Source organism: Bufo bufo, chromosome 11 (genome assembly GCF_905171765.1).
Source record: "Bufo bufo chromosome 11, aBufBuf1.1, whole genome shotgun sequence".
Lineage (NCBI taxonomy): Eukaryota > Metazoa > Chordata > Amphibia > Anura > Bufonidae > Bufo > Bufo bufo.
In genome coordinates, this window is record NC_053399.1 from 35,448,546 (window position 1) to 35,464,204 (window position 15,659).

At 50.3% G+C, this 15,659-nt stretch overlaps 1 protein-coding gene across 3 annotated transcripts in view; it reads right to left on the minus strand.

Annotated features, from left to right (window-relative positions):
* The window catches only part of RPAP1 (RNA polymerase II associated protein 1), a 97,627-nt gene that overhangs the window by 46,084 nt on the left and 35,884 nt on the right, over positions 1-15,659 (minus strand). For all 3 annotated transcript variants that reach the window (XM_040411723.1, XM_040411722.1, XM_040411724.1), the window contains exons 9-11: positions 14,677-14,775; positions 14,249-14,350; positions 13,588-13,755 (exon numbers count right to left, since the gene is read on the minus strand). In XM_040411723.1, coding sequence (XP_040267657.1) covers positions 13,588-13,755; positions 14,249-14,350; positions 14,677-14,775 — 369 coding nt within the window. The remainder of the gene's footprint in view (positions 1-13,587; positions 13,756-14,248; positions 14,351-14,676; positions 14,776-15,659) is intronic.

Here is a 15,659-nt window from a genome sequence, read left to right on the forward strand (position 1 = left end):
AAAGACATCTGTGTTGGTCCCATGTTCATATGTGTCCGCATTGCTGAGAAAAATTGTTTTAATATATGCAAATGAGACTTTAGGAGCAACGGGGGCGTTACCGTTACACCTAGAGTCTCTGCTCTCTCTGCAACTGCTGCGGCCTCAGCACTTTGACAGGGCCAGGCAGTGTAAGCATCATCACACCTGGTCCTGTCAATCAAAGTGCAGAGGGTGTGGCAGCAGTTGCAGAGAGAGCAGAGCCTCTAGGTGTAATGACAACGCCCCTGTTGCTCCTAGAGGCACATTTGCATATAATAAAACATCCTTTTTCTCAGCAATGCGGGCACATATGGACATGGGACCAACACAGATGCCTTCAGCTGCCAAGTGCACATGTAACAGGTCAGCCAGTGTCATAGGGACAGATCTGCTGACAGATGCCCTTTAAATGAGAACAAAATGTAACAAAATTATCAGGTTAAAAATATTAATTTAAGGGGCGTGGCCTGACCGAGCTAGATGGCGGCTGCTTGAGAGCGGAGCTCCCGCCACTAGATTCCCTATAGCCTATCTAATAGCACTACCCGCGAGCAGAAATGAAGATCCAGCCAAAGGATTCTGCTAGAACCTCCACGGATCAGAAGCGGGATCTTCCGCAGCAACCCGACATGGAGAAATACTTTCAAAAATCGGCTCCCCAGACATCAGCACGCGCAGGCAAGATGGCGCAGAAGCGGCATGGGGAGGACGACGCATCCGGAGACCTGAGCCATGAGGTTCAACATACAGAAATGGCGGAGGTATGTGGGGCATGTCCTGGAGACGAGTCAGCATTACTTACCCGAAACTTTCTGGAAGAAGCACTGCACAAAGCGCTTGCCCCGATTGCAGCAGACCTCGCTACCATCAAGGCGGATGTACGCCATATAGGAGACAGAGTGGAGGCTTTAGAGCAGGTGCAAGAAGCTATGCTGACTTTTGATACGGCGGTTAAAGACACCCTGGGGGCACACACTAGAGCTATGAACAGCTTACTCCTACAGATGGAAGACCAAGAGAATAGGAGTCGAAGGTGCAACATCAGAATTAGAGGGTTGCCAGAAGCTGAGAAGAAGGAGGATCTGATGAGCACTATGGGCCTACTCTTCACTTCACTACTAGGGCCTGAAAGGGCTGAAGGAGTCACAGTGGAAAGAGTGCATAGAGCCTTGCGGCCAAAACCCGGCTCAGCTGAAAATCCTAGAGATATTATCTGCGGTTTGCTGAGCTACAGGGACACAGAGGATATCCTGCAAAAAGCAAGGGCTAAAGGAGACATACACTTACAAGGGAGAAGCATTCAAATATTCCAAGATCTAGCGGCCTCCACGCTTCAGAAGAGAAGGCTACTTAAACCACTAACGGATCTTCTCCGGTCCTCAAAACTGCCTTATAGGTGGTTGTTCCCATTTGGCATTTTGATCACGGCGGGGAACCGCCGGTTTACTGTCAGGACACCTGCGGACTTGACACCATTCTGGAAGATGTCAGACCTGACTCCGGTGGACATCCCTTCTTGGCTACCTGTGCCCTCAGAGGAAGAGCTTCCACCACTACCTCAAGCCTCTCCCTGGCAGAAACCGAAGCAACAGAGAACCGGCCGCAACAAGAAGATGGCGATCAGGGATATAGACACCTGAAGCAGAAGACGTCAGAGGTCGTTTGCGATCCAGTGAGCATAAGGGGACAGTGTTGATTGAAATACTTCATTAATGCAATTCCCTTCTCTCTCCCCCCCCCCCTCCTTCTTCTCCCGTATGCGCATATTTGCTCCTATATATGCTCTATATATGTTCTTTTTATATGTTCTTTATATCCTAATATGTGGGCATATACTTATGAAGCTATTATTCAATACTTCCATAATGTAAAAGTACATTAGGCAGTACTATTGCCCTCATGGCAGTACTATGTTTGGGTAGAAAAAACTCACCTTACTTTCTGCAAACTAGGCTAATAGGAGAGTCTAGGCCGATCAGGGTTTACTGATGTTACTTAGTTCCCTCCCCCCTACTACTACTAGGAACTCATGGAGGGTTTCCTATCCTGGTTTATATATGCAGGTTTCATGCTTAGTTAATAGTTATTTTCAACAAATGTTTGGTGCTCCACCTTCTGGTCATACTTGTGCTTGCAAGGAGTTTTGTATCATCATATTGGCATATGAATGGCACCTTTAGTTTTAAATATCGCCACATACAATGTGCACGGCTGCAACAATCCAATTAAGAGGAGTCGTGTGTTTCGAGGTATTAAAAAAGCAGCAATTGATGTTATTATGCTGCAAGAAACTCATTTTACGGCCCGACATATTCCTAACCTGAGTAACACTTCCTTTCTTCATTGGTACCATTCTTGCTCCGATAATGCCGCTTCCAGGGGAGTGAGCATAGGGATTAAAAAGAGTGTTCCATTCACTCTATGCTCACAATTGGCAGATCCTGAAGGCAGATACCTCCTGCTGAATTGCGAGATAGGACATACTAAATATACGATATGCAATCTATATGCGCCGAACATAAAAACAGTCCACTGGCTCATTGAAACTTTAGATAAAGTAACCGCGTTTGCCTCTGGTGGGTTAATTATTGGAGGAGACTTTAATTTGACCCTGAATCCGTTATTGGACTCCTCAGCCAAGAAATCGGCTATATCGTTTAGGGCACTGAAGTCCTTACAGACCTGTCTGCGGGATATTCATGTAGTGGATGTTTGGAGAGCGGTTCATGGGGACAGAAGGGATTATACCTTCTATTCAAATCCACATAAATCGTACCAGAGACTGGATTATATTATGATCCAAGACACCAGTCTGTCACTGGTAAAATCGGCCGATATAGATTGCATAGCGATTTCAGATCATGCAATGGTACAATGTGCCTTACAGGTCCCTAACACAAGAGGGAAGGAATGGTCATGGAGATTGAACCATACGTTATTGGACACCCAATCTGAGGTAAATACTATCACTAAAAAAATGCAGGAGTACTTTGACCTCAATGTAAACACCGCGACCACACCTGCTATTACGTGGGAAGCACATAAGGCGGTTATGCGAGGCGAATTTATAGCTTTAGGGGCATATCTAAAAAAGGAAAGGACAAAGCAACTGACTGAACTACTGTCCCGTATCTCCCAAGTGGAGAGAACCCATAAAAGATCTTTGGCAATTAAGGACCTTGAGACACTTATAAGGCTCAGACAGGAACTTAAGGCACTATTAAATGTTAAGGCGGCAAAAGCCTATTTAAGGGTGAAGCACAAACACTATATACATGGGAATAGGGGCAGCAAAGTCTTGTCCGCCATGATCAAAAAACGAACTGAGCAGACCTTTATTAAGCAAATGGTGACCCAATCAGGGAAGACCACGATGGACCCTGGAGAAATTTCCAATGTGTTCACTAAATATTATCATGAACTGTATAATCTGCGGAAGGGAGAGACTATTGAGGAACAGCTAGTTAGGCAAGGGAGGACAGATACCTTTTTGCAGGAAATAGGTTTGCCGTCGTTGTCTGCAGAGGAAAGTGAGAATTTAATTGCCCCAGTAACGCTACAAGAGGTAGAGAAAGTCCTAAAATCAACACCAAAAGGGAAAAGCCCAGGACCTGACGGACTGACGGTAGCGTACTATAAAAAGTTTTTCCCAATATTAGGCCCTCATATTGTATCTCTCTTTAACTCTTTGTTAAATGGAACCCCACTACCTAAGCAGGCACTAGAAGCCCATATTACAATTTTACCAAAGCCGGGGAAGGACCCTAACCTGCCTTCTAGCTACAGGCCAATCTCATTGCTTAACGCGGATGTTAAGTTATGGGCAAAGGTCCTGGCCTACAGAATATCCCCTCTTCTTAAGAACCTGGTCTCACCCGAGCAGTCAGGCTTTGTGGGTGGAAGGGAGTGCAGGGATAGCACCTTCCGGGTTATAATGGCACAACAATATGCTTTGTCACATGGGCATAGTATCACGCTGTTAAGCACTGACGCTGAAAAAGCGTTTGACAGAGTGGACTGGCAGTTTATGGCGGCCTCTCTTCACAGGTTTGGTTTTCCTCCCCAATTTGTGACTGCAGTGCTATCCCTGTACTCCTCCCCCACGGCAGAAATCCGTGTAAATGGTATTCTTTCCGCCCATTTTGATATAAGGAATGGGACACGGCAGGGCTGTCCATTGTCGCCAACTCTGTTCATCCTTTGTTTAGAAACCTTCCTGCAAGCGATAAGACAAGATAACGAGATACAGGGACTTAAAGTAGGTCAGCAGATGCATAAAGTTGCGGCGTTTGCCGACGATATGCTCCTGTTGCTATCAAATCCTAAAGCTGCATTTCCTGCATTATTGAAGCAATTAGACAGATTTGGGAATCTGTCTAATTTTAAAATAAATTTAGCTAAATGTGTGGCTTTGGGGGTTAACACTCCGCAGTCTACTGTGACTCATCTTAAAGCACACTACCCCTTCCAGTGGAAAGTGGAGAGTTTAGATTACCTTGGAGTTCAAATAACGAAGCACCCGGATCAACTCTTCTCCCAGAATTACCCCAAAATATTAGAGAGTATTAAGCTGCAACTAAAAGAACTTAAAATCCCTTTTCTGACATGGTTAGGGAGAAAAAATGTTATTAAAACGTATATTTTGCCCAAATTACTATACTTAATGCAGACTTTACCAATAGCTCTACCCTGTCAATTTCTAGGCCAAATAAGAAGAACCTTCACCTCGTTCGTGTGGAATCAGGCTAAACCCAGGATTGCTTATAAGCAATTAATACTTCCCAAACATAAAGGCGGGTTTGGATTGCCAGATGGGAATAGTTATTATAGAGCAATTCAAATGAGGTTACATTCTGAGATCATAAATCTAAAAGTGGATAAGATGGGCTGTCAAATAGCGAGGAAGCTGTTGGGTCCCAGAGGGATAGCTAATTTGTGGGCCGTTGGTCAAAAACACCAGAGGGGTTCAGGGGTTCCTACAATACTTAAAGGGGTGGCTGATTCTTGGCATAAAATGTCGGAATTTTTGCATCCCACTGGTTGTATTTCCCCCTTGACGCCCATCAAATTTCTACCATACCTGGTTAGGGAGGACTTCAGTGACGAAATGGGAATGTGGGCTGCTTTGGGGGACGTAGCAATAGGAGATCTGTTAGTAAATCGTGAGATCCCAGACCTGTCATCTATGAAGGACACCTTTAGGCGGGTACCCTGGACCTTGTCACAATACTCGCAATTTAACAACATATGTCGACAATATTTGTGCACTACATCCAGTAACTATGTCCCTTCGTGGTATGATGGGATATGGTCACAGGCAGCCGGCAGGAAGGGGGCAATCTCCCGGATTTATAACAAAATTATGGAAATAGGTTCTGGGGCTAGACCTAGATTTATTGACCAATGGGCTTCTGAAATGGACATCACGATTAGTGATGTTACCTTAGAGAACATATTAAAACACTCACACGGCTATTCGCGCTGTATAAAAATACAAGAGAATGCTTTCAAAGTTATCACTAGATGGTACAAGACTCCGGATAAGTTACATATCATCTCGCCCGCCTACTCTGCTGACTGTTGGAGATGTGGGGAAGACAGAGGGACCATGTTCCATATTTGGTGGACTTGTCCAAAAATCAAAAAGTTCTGGGACATGGTGTCGGAGAAGGTGCAAAGTATATGTAAGATCAAATTTCCTATCACCCCCTCAGTAGCTATACTAAATATGTCAGACAGCAATTATAAACTGACAGCACATTCTTTGGTGGCACAACTAATAGCAGCCGCAAAATTACTAATACCAAAATATTGGCTGTCAAAGGAAGTGCCGACTTTAAGAGAATGGATGTATAAGGTTCAGGAGATATGCCAGCTAGAAGAAATGACAAGTTGGGAATCCTTGTCTCATGATAGATTCCTGGTGTGCTGGAGTAACTGGAAAGAATGGTATAATTCCGCTTTGATATCTGATCCGTGAGAGAAGAAATGGCCCAAAAACCTGAGTCTAAGGGAAATGGGTAGGGTTATGGCCCAGTGGAATAAAGGCTTAATTGGGGAGCTAGATATGGAAACTGTGTCAGTGCGGGTAGAAAAAAGAAGTTCACAAAAGGATATATCGCAGTGTACATTGTATTTTGATTGTAGGCGTATTTTCTCAAGTGCCTTTATAAAGGTGTCAATTTTTTCATACAGGAGTAATTTGTGCACTCTATTCACTTTAAGAATCTAGATGTGATGATTGAATCCTTGCATGTATAACTGCATTATTCATGTAACCAGATACGTTGTTATGGAGCAATTATTGTTTTTGTGGTTTTCACTTGTACTTGTCATACGATGGAATCTCAATAAATAAAGATTTGATAAAAAAAAAAATAATAATAATTTAAAAGCACCTCGCATCCCCTGTCCCCAAAAATGTGCAAGAGCACGATTTTGGACATTCTACATGACACAAATGGGATTGCATTGGCGTCAGGTGCTTGACCATTAGCAAGTTTCTGACTGGCAGAAAATGTGTTTCGCCAAATATATAATAATTGCCCCCGGCCGCCAAGTTTTGCCTGTTCTACCCAACTATATCTACTTTTGTGCTGTTACTGAAAGTTTTCGGTAGTTGGATGATTATTGTCCTTGCACAGAGGCAGCATCTAAACTAAGGGAGAGCGATACATGTCGCTAAAATAGAGTTTCTGTGATTGATGCTATACACAAAGCGCACATAGCTGACACAATTCTGTGCTTGGGAGAATTAGATGATTTATCGAACAAACTCCTCTAAAAACACAGCATGAAAAACATTTTACCATTTCCCTGAAAAAGACCTACTGATATCCACTCCAATTTTATCATAATAATAAACGTGACCTAAAAATGAAAGAAAATAAGGAGACTTTTGTATTACTTACCAGTAAAGTCTCTTTCTCGCTCTTCCTTGGGGGACACAGGAAACCATGGGTATAGCTCTGCTCCCTAGGAGGCGTGACACTAAGTGAAAGCTGTAAGCCCCTCCTCCATCAGCTATACCCCTCAGCCTGGAGAAGAGACTGCCAGTTGCGTGTCCAAGTAGTGAAAGATAACCACCAACCGGAAAAAAGAACTGTCGAGCCCCAACGGGGGCAACCAAGCCGGAACCACAACTGTAACCCAAATGAAGGGCGGGTGCTGTGTCCCCCAAGGAAGAGCGAGAAAGAGACTTTACTGGTAAGTAATACAAAAGTCTCCTTTTCTCGCCCATATTCCTTGGGGGACACAGGAAACCATGGGACGTTCCAGAGCAGTCCCAGAAGGGAGGGACCAGAACAAACTAGACCAACACCAGAGGCATCAATCAACTGCCGCCTGCAACACCAGACGGCCTAAAGCAGCGTCAGCCGACGCATGAGTATGCACCCTGTAGAACTTGGTGAAGGTGTGCAAGGAGGACCAAGTGGCCGCCTTGCAAATCTGCTCCGTAGAAGCCCGATTCCTCTGAGCCCAGGAAGCCCCGACCGCTCTAGTGGAGTGAGCGGTAACACCAAGGGGCGGAACCTTGCCCTTGGCGAGATAAGACTCAGTAACAGCCATCTTGACAAAACGGGCGATAGCAACTTTGGATGCCGCCATCCCTCTGCGCGACCCCTCCGGAACCACAAAGAGCGAGTCAGTACGCCTGAAAGAGCTGGTTACCTCCAGGTAAACCTTGAGCGCCCTGACAACGTCCAGGCGATGAAGCTCCCTCTCCCGCGGGTGGGAAGGGGAAGGACACAAAGAGGGGAGAACGATGTCCTCGTTCAGATGAAAGGCGGAGACCACCTTAGGAAGGAAGGAAGGGACCGGACGAAGAACCACCTTGTCCTGGTGGAACACTAGGAAAGGTTCCAGACAGGAGAGTGCAGCCAATTCGGACACCCTCCGAAGAGAGGTGACGGCTACAAGGAAAATAACCTTGCAGGACAGAAGTCGCAAGGAAACCGTCCGCAGGGGCTCGAAAGGGGAAGCCTGGAGCGCTGAGAGAACCAGGTTCAGGTCCCAGGGCGGTACCGGAGGACGGTACGGGGGAACCGCGTGAGCCACACCCTGAAGGAAGGTCTTGACCGGACCAAGGGGGGCCAGTGGGCGCTGAAACAAAATGGACAGCGCAGACACCTGACCCTTCAAAGAACTAAGGGCCAGCCCTTGGGCCAGTCCGCTCTGCAGGAAGGACAAAACGGTGGGGAGAGAAAAGCGGAGCGGAGGAATCCCCAGATCGGCACAGAACCCCAAAAAGGTCCTCCAGGTCCTATAATAGATCCTAGAAGAGGACGGCTTTCGGGCGCGGATCATGGTGCGGACGACGTCCGCAGAAAAACCCCTACGCGTCAGGACGGTGGTCTCAACAACCACGCCGTCAAACGTAGGGACCCTAAACGCGGGTGGAAGATCGGTCCCTGAGAGAGAAGATCTTCCCTGGCGGGCAGCGGCCAGGGCGCGTCTGCCAGGAGCAGCATGAGGTCGGCATACCAAGACCGGCGGGGCCAGTCCGGAGCGACCAGAATCACCGAGACGCCTTCCGCCGCTATCTTCCGAAGGACCTTGGGCAGGAGAGGGATGGGAGGGAATATGTATGGGCGCGCGAAGCCTCGCCAAGGAAGAACGAGGGCGTCGGCTCCGCAGGCTCCCGGATCCCTGGCCCTGGACAGATATGCGGGGACCTTGTGATTGAATTTTGAGGCCATGAGGTCCACGTCCGGTATGCCCCAACGAAGGCAAATGGCCTCGAACACCTCCGGGTGAAGAGACCACTCGCCGGGGTCGACGGTGGTGCGACTGAGGAAGTCCGCCGCCCAATTGTCCACCCCTGGAATAAAAATTGCAGATAGGGCCGGGACGTGGGCTTCCGCCCAACGGAGAATGCTGGTGACCTCCCGCATTGCTGCAACGCTGCGAGTGCCCCCCTGGTGGTTTATGTACGCCACGGCCGTGGCGTTGTCCGATTGCACACGAACTGGATGACCCTTCAGCAGATGAGTCCAGTGTCGCAGAGACAGAAGGGCCGCTCTCAGCTCCAGGACATTGATCGAGAGTTTGGACTCCGATGGAGACCAAATGCCCTGGACGGATCGGGGAGGAAACACGCCTCCCCAGCCCAAGAGACTGGCATCGGTTGTAACCACCAACCAGTTGATCGGCAGAAAGGACCTGCCCAGAAGAGGGGACTGCAACCACCAGCGGAGAGATGACCGTACCGGAGGCGATAGATGGAAAGGATGATCCAGAGACTCCGGCGATTTGTCCCAGGAGGAGAGGATCGCCCGTTGGAGAGGGCGGGAGTGAAACTGCGCAAATGGGATTGCCTCGAAGCAGGCAACCATCTGCCCCAAGACCCGCATGCAGAAGCGGAAGGACGGTCGACGGTGGAGAAGGAGACCCTGAATCGCCCGACGGAGGGTCAGACGTTTTTCCGAGGGAAGACGTACCTCCGCCGCTTCCGTGTCTAAAAGCATTCCCAGGAAGACCAGTTGTCTGGCGGGAGGAAGGGAGGACTTGGGGAAGTTGATGACCCAACCGAATCTCGCCAGAGTCTCTAGAGTGAGATCCACGCTGGCAACCGCTTGGGAAAGGGACGGAGCCTTGATGAGGATATCGTCCAAGTACGGTAGCAGAAAAACACCCCTGGAACGGAGTAAGGCCAAAACCGGGGCCAGGACCTTGGTGAACACCCGGGGGGCTGTTGCCAGCCCAAAGGGAAGGGCGACAAACTGGAAGTGGAGGTCCCCCACGGCGAATCGGAGGAAGCGATGGTGACACCGGGCTACCGGAACATGGAGGTAGGCATCCTGTATATCGATGGAAGACATGAAATCTCCCTGCTCCAGGGAAGCCACCGCGGAACGGAGGGACTCCATCCGAAACCGTCGAAGGAAGAGAAAACGGTTGAGCTTTTTGAGGTCCAAAATGGGCCGCACCGAACCTCCCTTCTTGGGAACAACAAAGAGGTTCGAATAGAACCCTTGGAACCTTTCCTCTAGAGGAACGGGGGTAATCACCCCTCTGTCCAGTAAGGCTTGAACAGCCGCGGAGAACGCAGCCGCGCTTTTCGGGTCCCGCGGGGGGCGGGAGCGAAAGAACCGATCTGGAGGGAAAGACGCAAATTCGATTTTGTATCCTGAGGACACAATTTCGAGAGCCCAGGCGTCGGAGATGTGAGCCATCCAGATGTCCCTGAAAAGGAGGAGCCGGCCCCCCACCCGGGTGGGTGGGGGCGCGCCTTCAGGCAGAGGATTGCTTTGCTGCGGGTGTGCGGGCAGCCTGCGGCCTGCGCCAGGAGGGCTGTGCCCGAAAAAACGGCTTCCTACGTTTATCCTGGGGAGGGGCCGAAGCGGCAGCTGCGGGGGGAGCCCCAGAGGTCCTGCGGGAGGACCGAAAACGAGACGCACCGGGGCGTCCGCGGGGGGCGCCCCTGGCTTGGGGTTGAGGGAGATGGGTGCTTTTACCACCTGTGGCCTCCGAAATAAGCTCGTCTAGGCGGACCCCGAAAAGGCGGGAACCCGCAAACGGTAGCCCCGCCAAGGAACGTTTGGAGGCAGCGTCCGCTTTCCAAACTTTCAGCCAGAGCTCCCTCCTGACGGAAACCGCCAGGGCGGAGGAGCGTGCAATAAGGGCTCCCGCATCAAGGGAGGCCTCACAAACAAAATTCCCGGCCCGAATAATAAGCTGGGCCAAGGAACGTAGGTCCTGGATGGGGACGTCCGAGTCCAACTCCTGTTCCAGCTGCGCACCCCAAGCAGAGATTGCTTTACCTGCCCAAGCAGAGGCAAAAACCGGTCTGAGAGCAGAACCGGAGGCAGCAAAAATGCCCTTGGAAAGGGTCTCCATGCGACGGTCCTCCGCTGACTGAAGAGAGGACCCGTCGGGAACAGGGATGGCCGTGTTTTTTGACAGACGGGCCACAGGGGGGTCCACCTTGGGTGGGGACGACCAGGTGGCCACGACATCGGCTGGAAATGGATAGCAAATGTCCAGCTTCTTGGGATTGACAAAACGGGCGTCCGGGCGAGCCCAAGCCTTAGACACCACGGAGGAGAAATCAGAGTGGATTGGAAAGACTTTTGAGGCCTGCCTGGGTCTGATAAAGGAGACGCTAGCTGCGTCAGAGCTAGGGGGGTCATCCTGCACCTTAAAGGTGTCACGAATATCCGAGATGAGTTGACTCATCGCTGAGGCTAGCTTGGACGGCAGGGCCGAGTCCATTTCCAAATCTGAAAACCGCCAATTCACCTTCAGAGAGCGAATCCTTTGGAGAGGAGAGGCTCGTCTGGGTGCGCACGCGTGGCGGGGAGAGGGAGGCATCCGAGGAGGAGGCTCGCTCTACTCTAAGACGCTTCTGAGAGTGCCTAGCTCGGGAGGGGTCACTAAGAGGGAGTGAACCCGCTGCAGCGGCAGAAGCGGTGGACCCGGGGGGCGCGACAGTAAAAGTAGCGTCCTGCGGGGTAGGTGGCCTGTCTATTAGGCGGCCCACGACATGAGTGAGGCTTTCCACGGCCTGGGACAGGGATCTAGCCCAGTCAGGCGGGTCAGAGGAAGCAGGGAGCGACACAGCGGGCGACTGAGGCTGCGGTGGAGCTCGGCATGCAGGACAGTGCGGATCAGACTGCCCCCGGGGAAAGGGTTCCCTACAAGCAGTACAGGCATGGTACCAAGGCTTGGCAGCTGCAGAAGGGTCTGACATGGTGGAAATGTTGCCTTATGGGAGACCCCAGGGCTAAAGGAACGGAGATTACACCCAACAACAGTACTGGCACGGAGGGGGTTAACAGTCCTACCAGACCCTGCAAGCGGCAGCAGCAAGGGAAGCAGACTGAAGGAGGCTGTGGAGGAGAGGCAGCCGGCACGGGGATGAACAGCTTCAGGATCGGACGTAGCAGGATTCCACGCAGTATGCGATGTGGAGCCCGACGAAACCGGAAGTAGCGGAGCGCTATGAAGCTCCGCCCACCCCTCGCCGCGCTGAAGAGACGCAAAGCCGCGCGCGCGCGGCAAAATGATTTTAACCCCCAAGCTTGGATGAGTGCCGGCCAGCTATGGCGCCTGTTCGTGCCAAGGAAAAACGGCCCCCAGCCTACAGCCGTCCCTGAAGGCATGAGTTCGTGCCCTGCCGCTAATAAAGTGAATTTTTGCCCTGACAAAGTCCCCCCCAAATGATAGGTTGCCGGTAAGATATGCCCATGGGGGGGGGGGGGGGGGCGGCTCGATGTAGCAGCAGTGGGAAGGAAGGGGAGGCTGGAGCAGCCACTCTCACCATCGCTGTCTTCACCCTCAATCCATCCAGCAGGGTCGCCCCTTCAGCTACTGGCACCGCAGTGGCAGGAAGCCGGGGGAGGGACTTGGCGTGCGGGCGACCCTTGAGCTGGCGGGACGCAGGGGAGCGAGGCTGCCCTGGTCCACCTTGTCTTCTGTGGGGGAGGCGGCAGTGCGGTATTACCGGCACTGGCGCAACTCAACCCCGGGAGAAACAGAGGGGTCTAATGCGCCTCTGTTGTCCCTGTAGGTAGAAAAAAATCGAATTAAAACAACAAATAACGCAAAAAATAAAAAATTATAGGAAAACAACCCTGCATAAGCAGGGGGTGTCTTGCCTCCTTGGACACTAAGCAAAAACTGGCAGTCTCTTCTCCAGGCTGAGGGGTATAGCTGATGGAGGAGGGGCTTACAGCTTTCACTTAGTGTCACGCCTCCTAGGGAGCAGAGCTATACCCATGGTTTCCTGTGTCCCCCAAGGAATATGGGCGAGAAATAACATTTTGGAGAACACTGTCTAGAACAGGGATGCCCAACCTGCGGCCCTCCAGCTGTTGTAAAACTACAACTCCCACAATGCCCTGCTGTAGACCAATAGCTGTAGGCATGCTGGGAGTTGTAGTTTCGCAACAGCTGGAGGGCCACAGGTTGAGCATGCCTGTTCTAGAAGATCCCTGTAGATACTAGGCTTTTCTGAGCGCTGCCGAGGATGGAGAGTCTTCAAGCGTAGTTTCTTCTACTTTTTTATTGACGTGTAAAAGGCAACGCGTTTTGGGACTGGACTAGTCCCTCCATCAGGCACTACGAAATAAAATAGTATCATTCTGTTTTATTGTATAAGGCCAGATGAAGGAAACTGGTCCAGTTCAGTCCCGAAACGCATTGCCTTTTATACATCAATAAAAAAAAGTAAAAGAACCTACGCTTGAAGACTCTCTATCCTTGGCACGCCAGTATCTACAGTGGACCTATACTGGTTTGGACTTCGGGATGCAGCTCTAACCTTCTACACGTCTTACAGGGTTGTTGTGGTTCTAGAACAACTCCCCAAGGTGCGCACACCCAACATTACGTTTTTTATTGGGATAACGCCATATGTTCTGCCACTGTGTTTTTCCTTTTTAGACTCATTTGTGACCTTCTAGAAGATGACACACTCCTGAGGAACTAATCATACCCATTTACCCTTATCCATACTTAATACTGCTGATCTGCGTGGTCATGTTCAATTGGCATTTAGTTCATAGTATGCAGAGAAAGTGCCATGCCATTTAACTCAGGTCAAACATCAAATTCTTTACTCGCCTCGTCTTCTTGTGAAACCAATAAGGAATGAAGTGCGCCAACCGATGCAGAAATAACGTTGTCTATGGGATCATCTATAGAAAAGCGTAGGAGGAAGAGGAACCCTGCATCCAGCAAAAGTCGAAGCACACTTCCCTTAAGAACAGAGGCAAACTCTCCTTGTTTGGCCTACAAGACAACAAAGCACAGATTAATCCAATGCCAGCTACCAATTAAAGGGGTTGGCCGGTCTCCTACATTGATGACCTTGTGATATTCCAATACCTTATGAGATGGGTAAACCCTTTTAAAGGGGTTGTCTGGGCTTTTTTATGTTGACCTTAGGATAGGTCATCAATATCAGATTGGCGGAGGTCCAACACCGGGCACCCCCATGATCCGCTGTTTGAGAAGAAGGCGTGCGCAGTGCGCATGTGCCGTCTCCCTTCTCTCTGCTGTATGTCTATGGGACAGCAGCAGCAGAGCAGGAAGGGAGAAGAGAGACAGCACGTACGCACTGCGCGCTCTGTCTCCTCAAACAGCTGATCGGCGGAGGTGCCGGGTGTCAGAACCCCGCCGATCTGATATTGATGACATATCCTGAGGATAGGTCACCAATATTAAAAAGCCAGGACAACCTCTTTGATGTCGATGATTTTATGTGTGCGGGAACCTTCCTTACCTTCTTCACGATACGCCCCAGGACCTGCAAGGACACAGTTCTCTGCTGAATGAACTGGCTGCGAGTCAGATGGAAAAGCTCTTGTAGGGAGTAACCAGCTCTCTGTAAAATCAAATACAAAGGATTACGCAGTGACTACAAGGAGTAGAAAGTCAGCAAAGTGATGCTGAAGATTCAAACACTATGCTATCCGAGTGGTGTATCAATGGTGGCCAAGTGATCAGCTAGGAGTTAAAAAAAAATATTATCCCCATAATCTGTACTATAGCAGCCAAAGTGAAGGGGTTTTTCAGGAATATAAATGGAGGGCCTAATCTTAGGACCCCCGGCTCACTGGAGCGCTGCAGCCTCTTCAATGCATATCCAGGGACAGCGGCCTGTCTGCATGTGTGACTGTGCTTGGTAGTGCAATATCATCAGCAAATTACCTCCGCCTCCTCTCCATGATGGTGTAGCCCTAGATGAGTAGGCATGTCAGCATCTGGAGGTATCAAGTCTCCCTTCAGGCTGAATCGTGCTTGCATTCCCTGAAATCGGATACAATAGGTTTACACTGCATCCAATGTTAGATGAAAATAGACAAATACAATTTAATGAGTAGTTAAAGACAGTCTGACACCGGGCAACAGTGATGTCCTGTTCGCCCGCGAACACATGCGAGCTGCCATCTTTACTCACAAGTCCGGCGAGGCACAGGTAAGTCCTTACCTGTGCCTGTGAGCGAGCCGGTCTGAAATGAAACGCGGTCACCGGGAGCAGGCAGTTCCGAGAACAGCCTCCGGGGGCCTTCATCGAGCTGTTCTCGGAACTGCCTGCACCCGGAGACAGGGCTGGTGCAAGGACTTTTGCCACCCTAGGCAAAAGCTAATTTTGCCGCCCCTTGACTCTGCCCATTGACCACACCCTTTTGCCCGCCCCTTTTTCAGCCACCTATTGCATGCAACATTTACCTATGGTCGTGTACCCTGTGCCAGTCTATGGTCATGTACCCTGTGCCAGTCTGACTATGGTCGCGTACCCTGTGCCAGTCTGACTATGGTCATGTATATATAATATCCAGCCATTGTCTGCCACCTAGTACCATCCCAGTGATGCCAATCACTCTGCGCTGTTCAGCAGGTTGGCACACCAAACACGAGCAGTGCCACCTATTCTCTGCCAGGCGCCATTCAGCCACTGTCTGAAATCCTGTGCCACCAGGGCAACATAAAACAGTATGCTGCCTTGTGCCCTCTGCCAGTCTGGCACTGTCCTGCACCCTGTACCATTCATAGCCCTTTAGACAGTCTGTGCCACCTATTAGGCTCCATGTGCCACTGCTGGGCACCCTGTGCCAGTCAGAATCTATGGCCCCTAGTCAAGCAGTAGGTGTGCCCTGACCCCTGTACACAAGTGTGTGCCACCCTGCTGC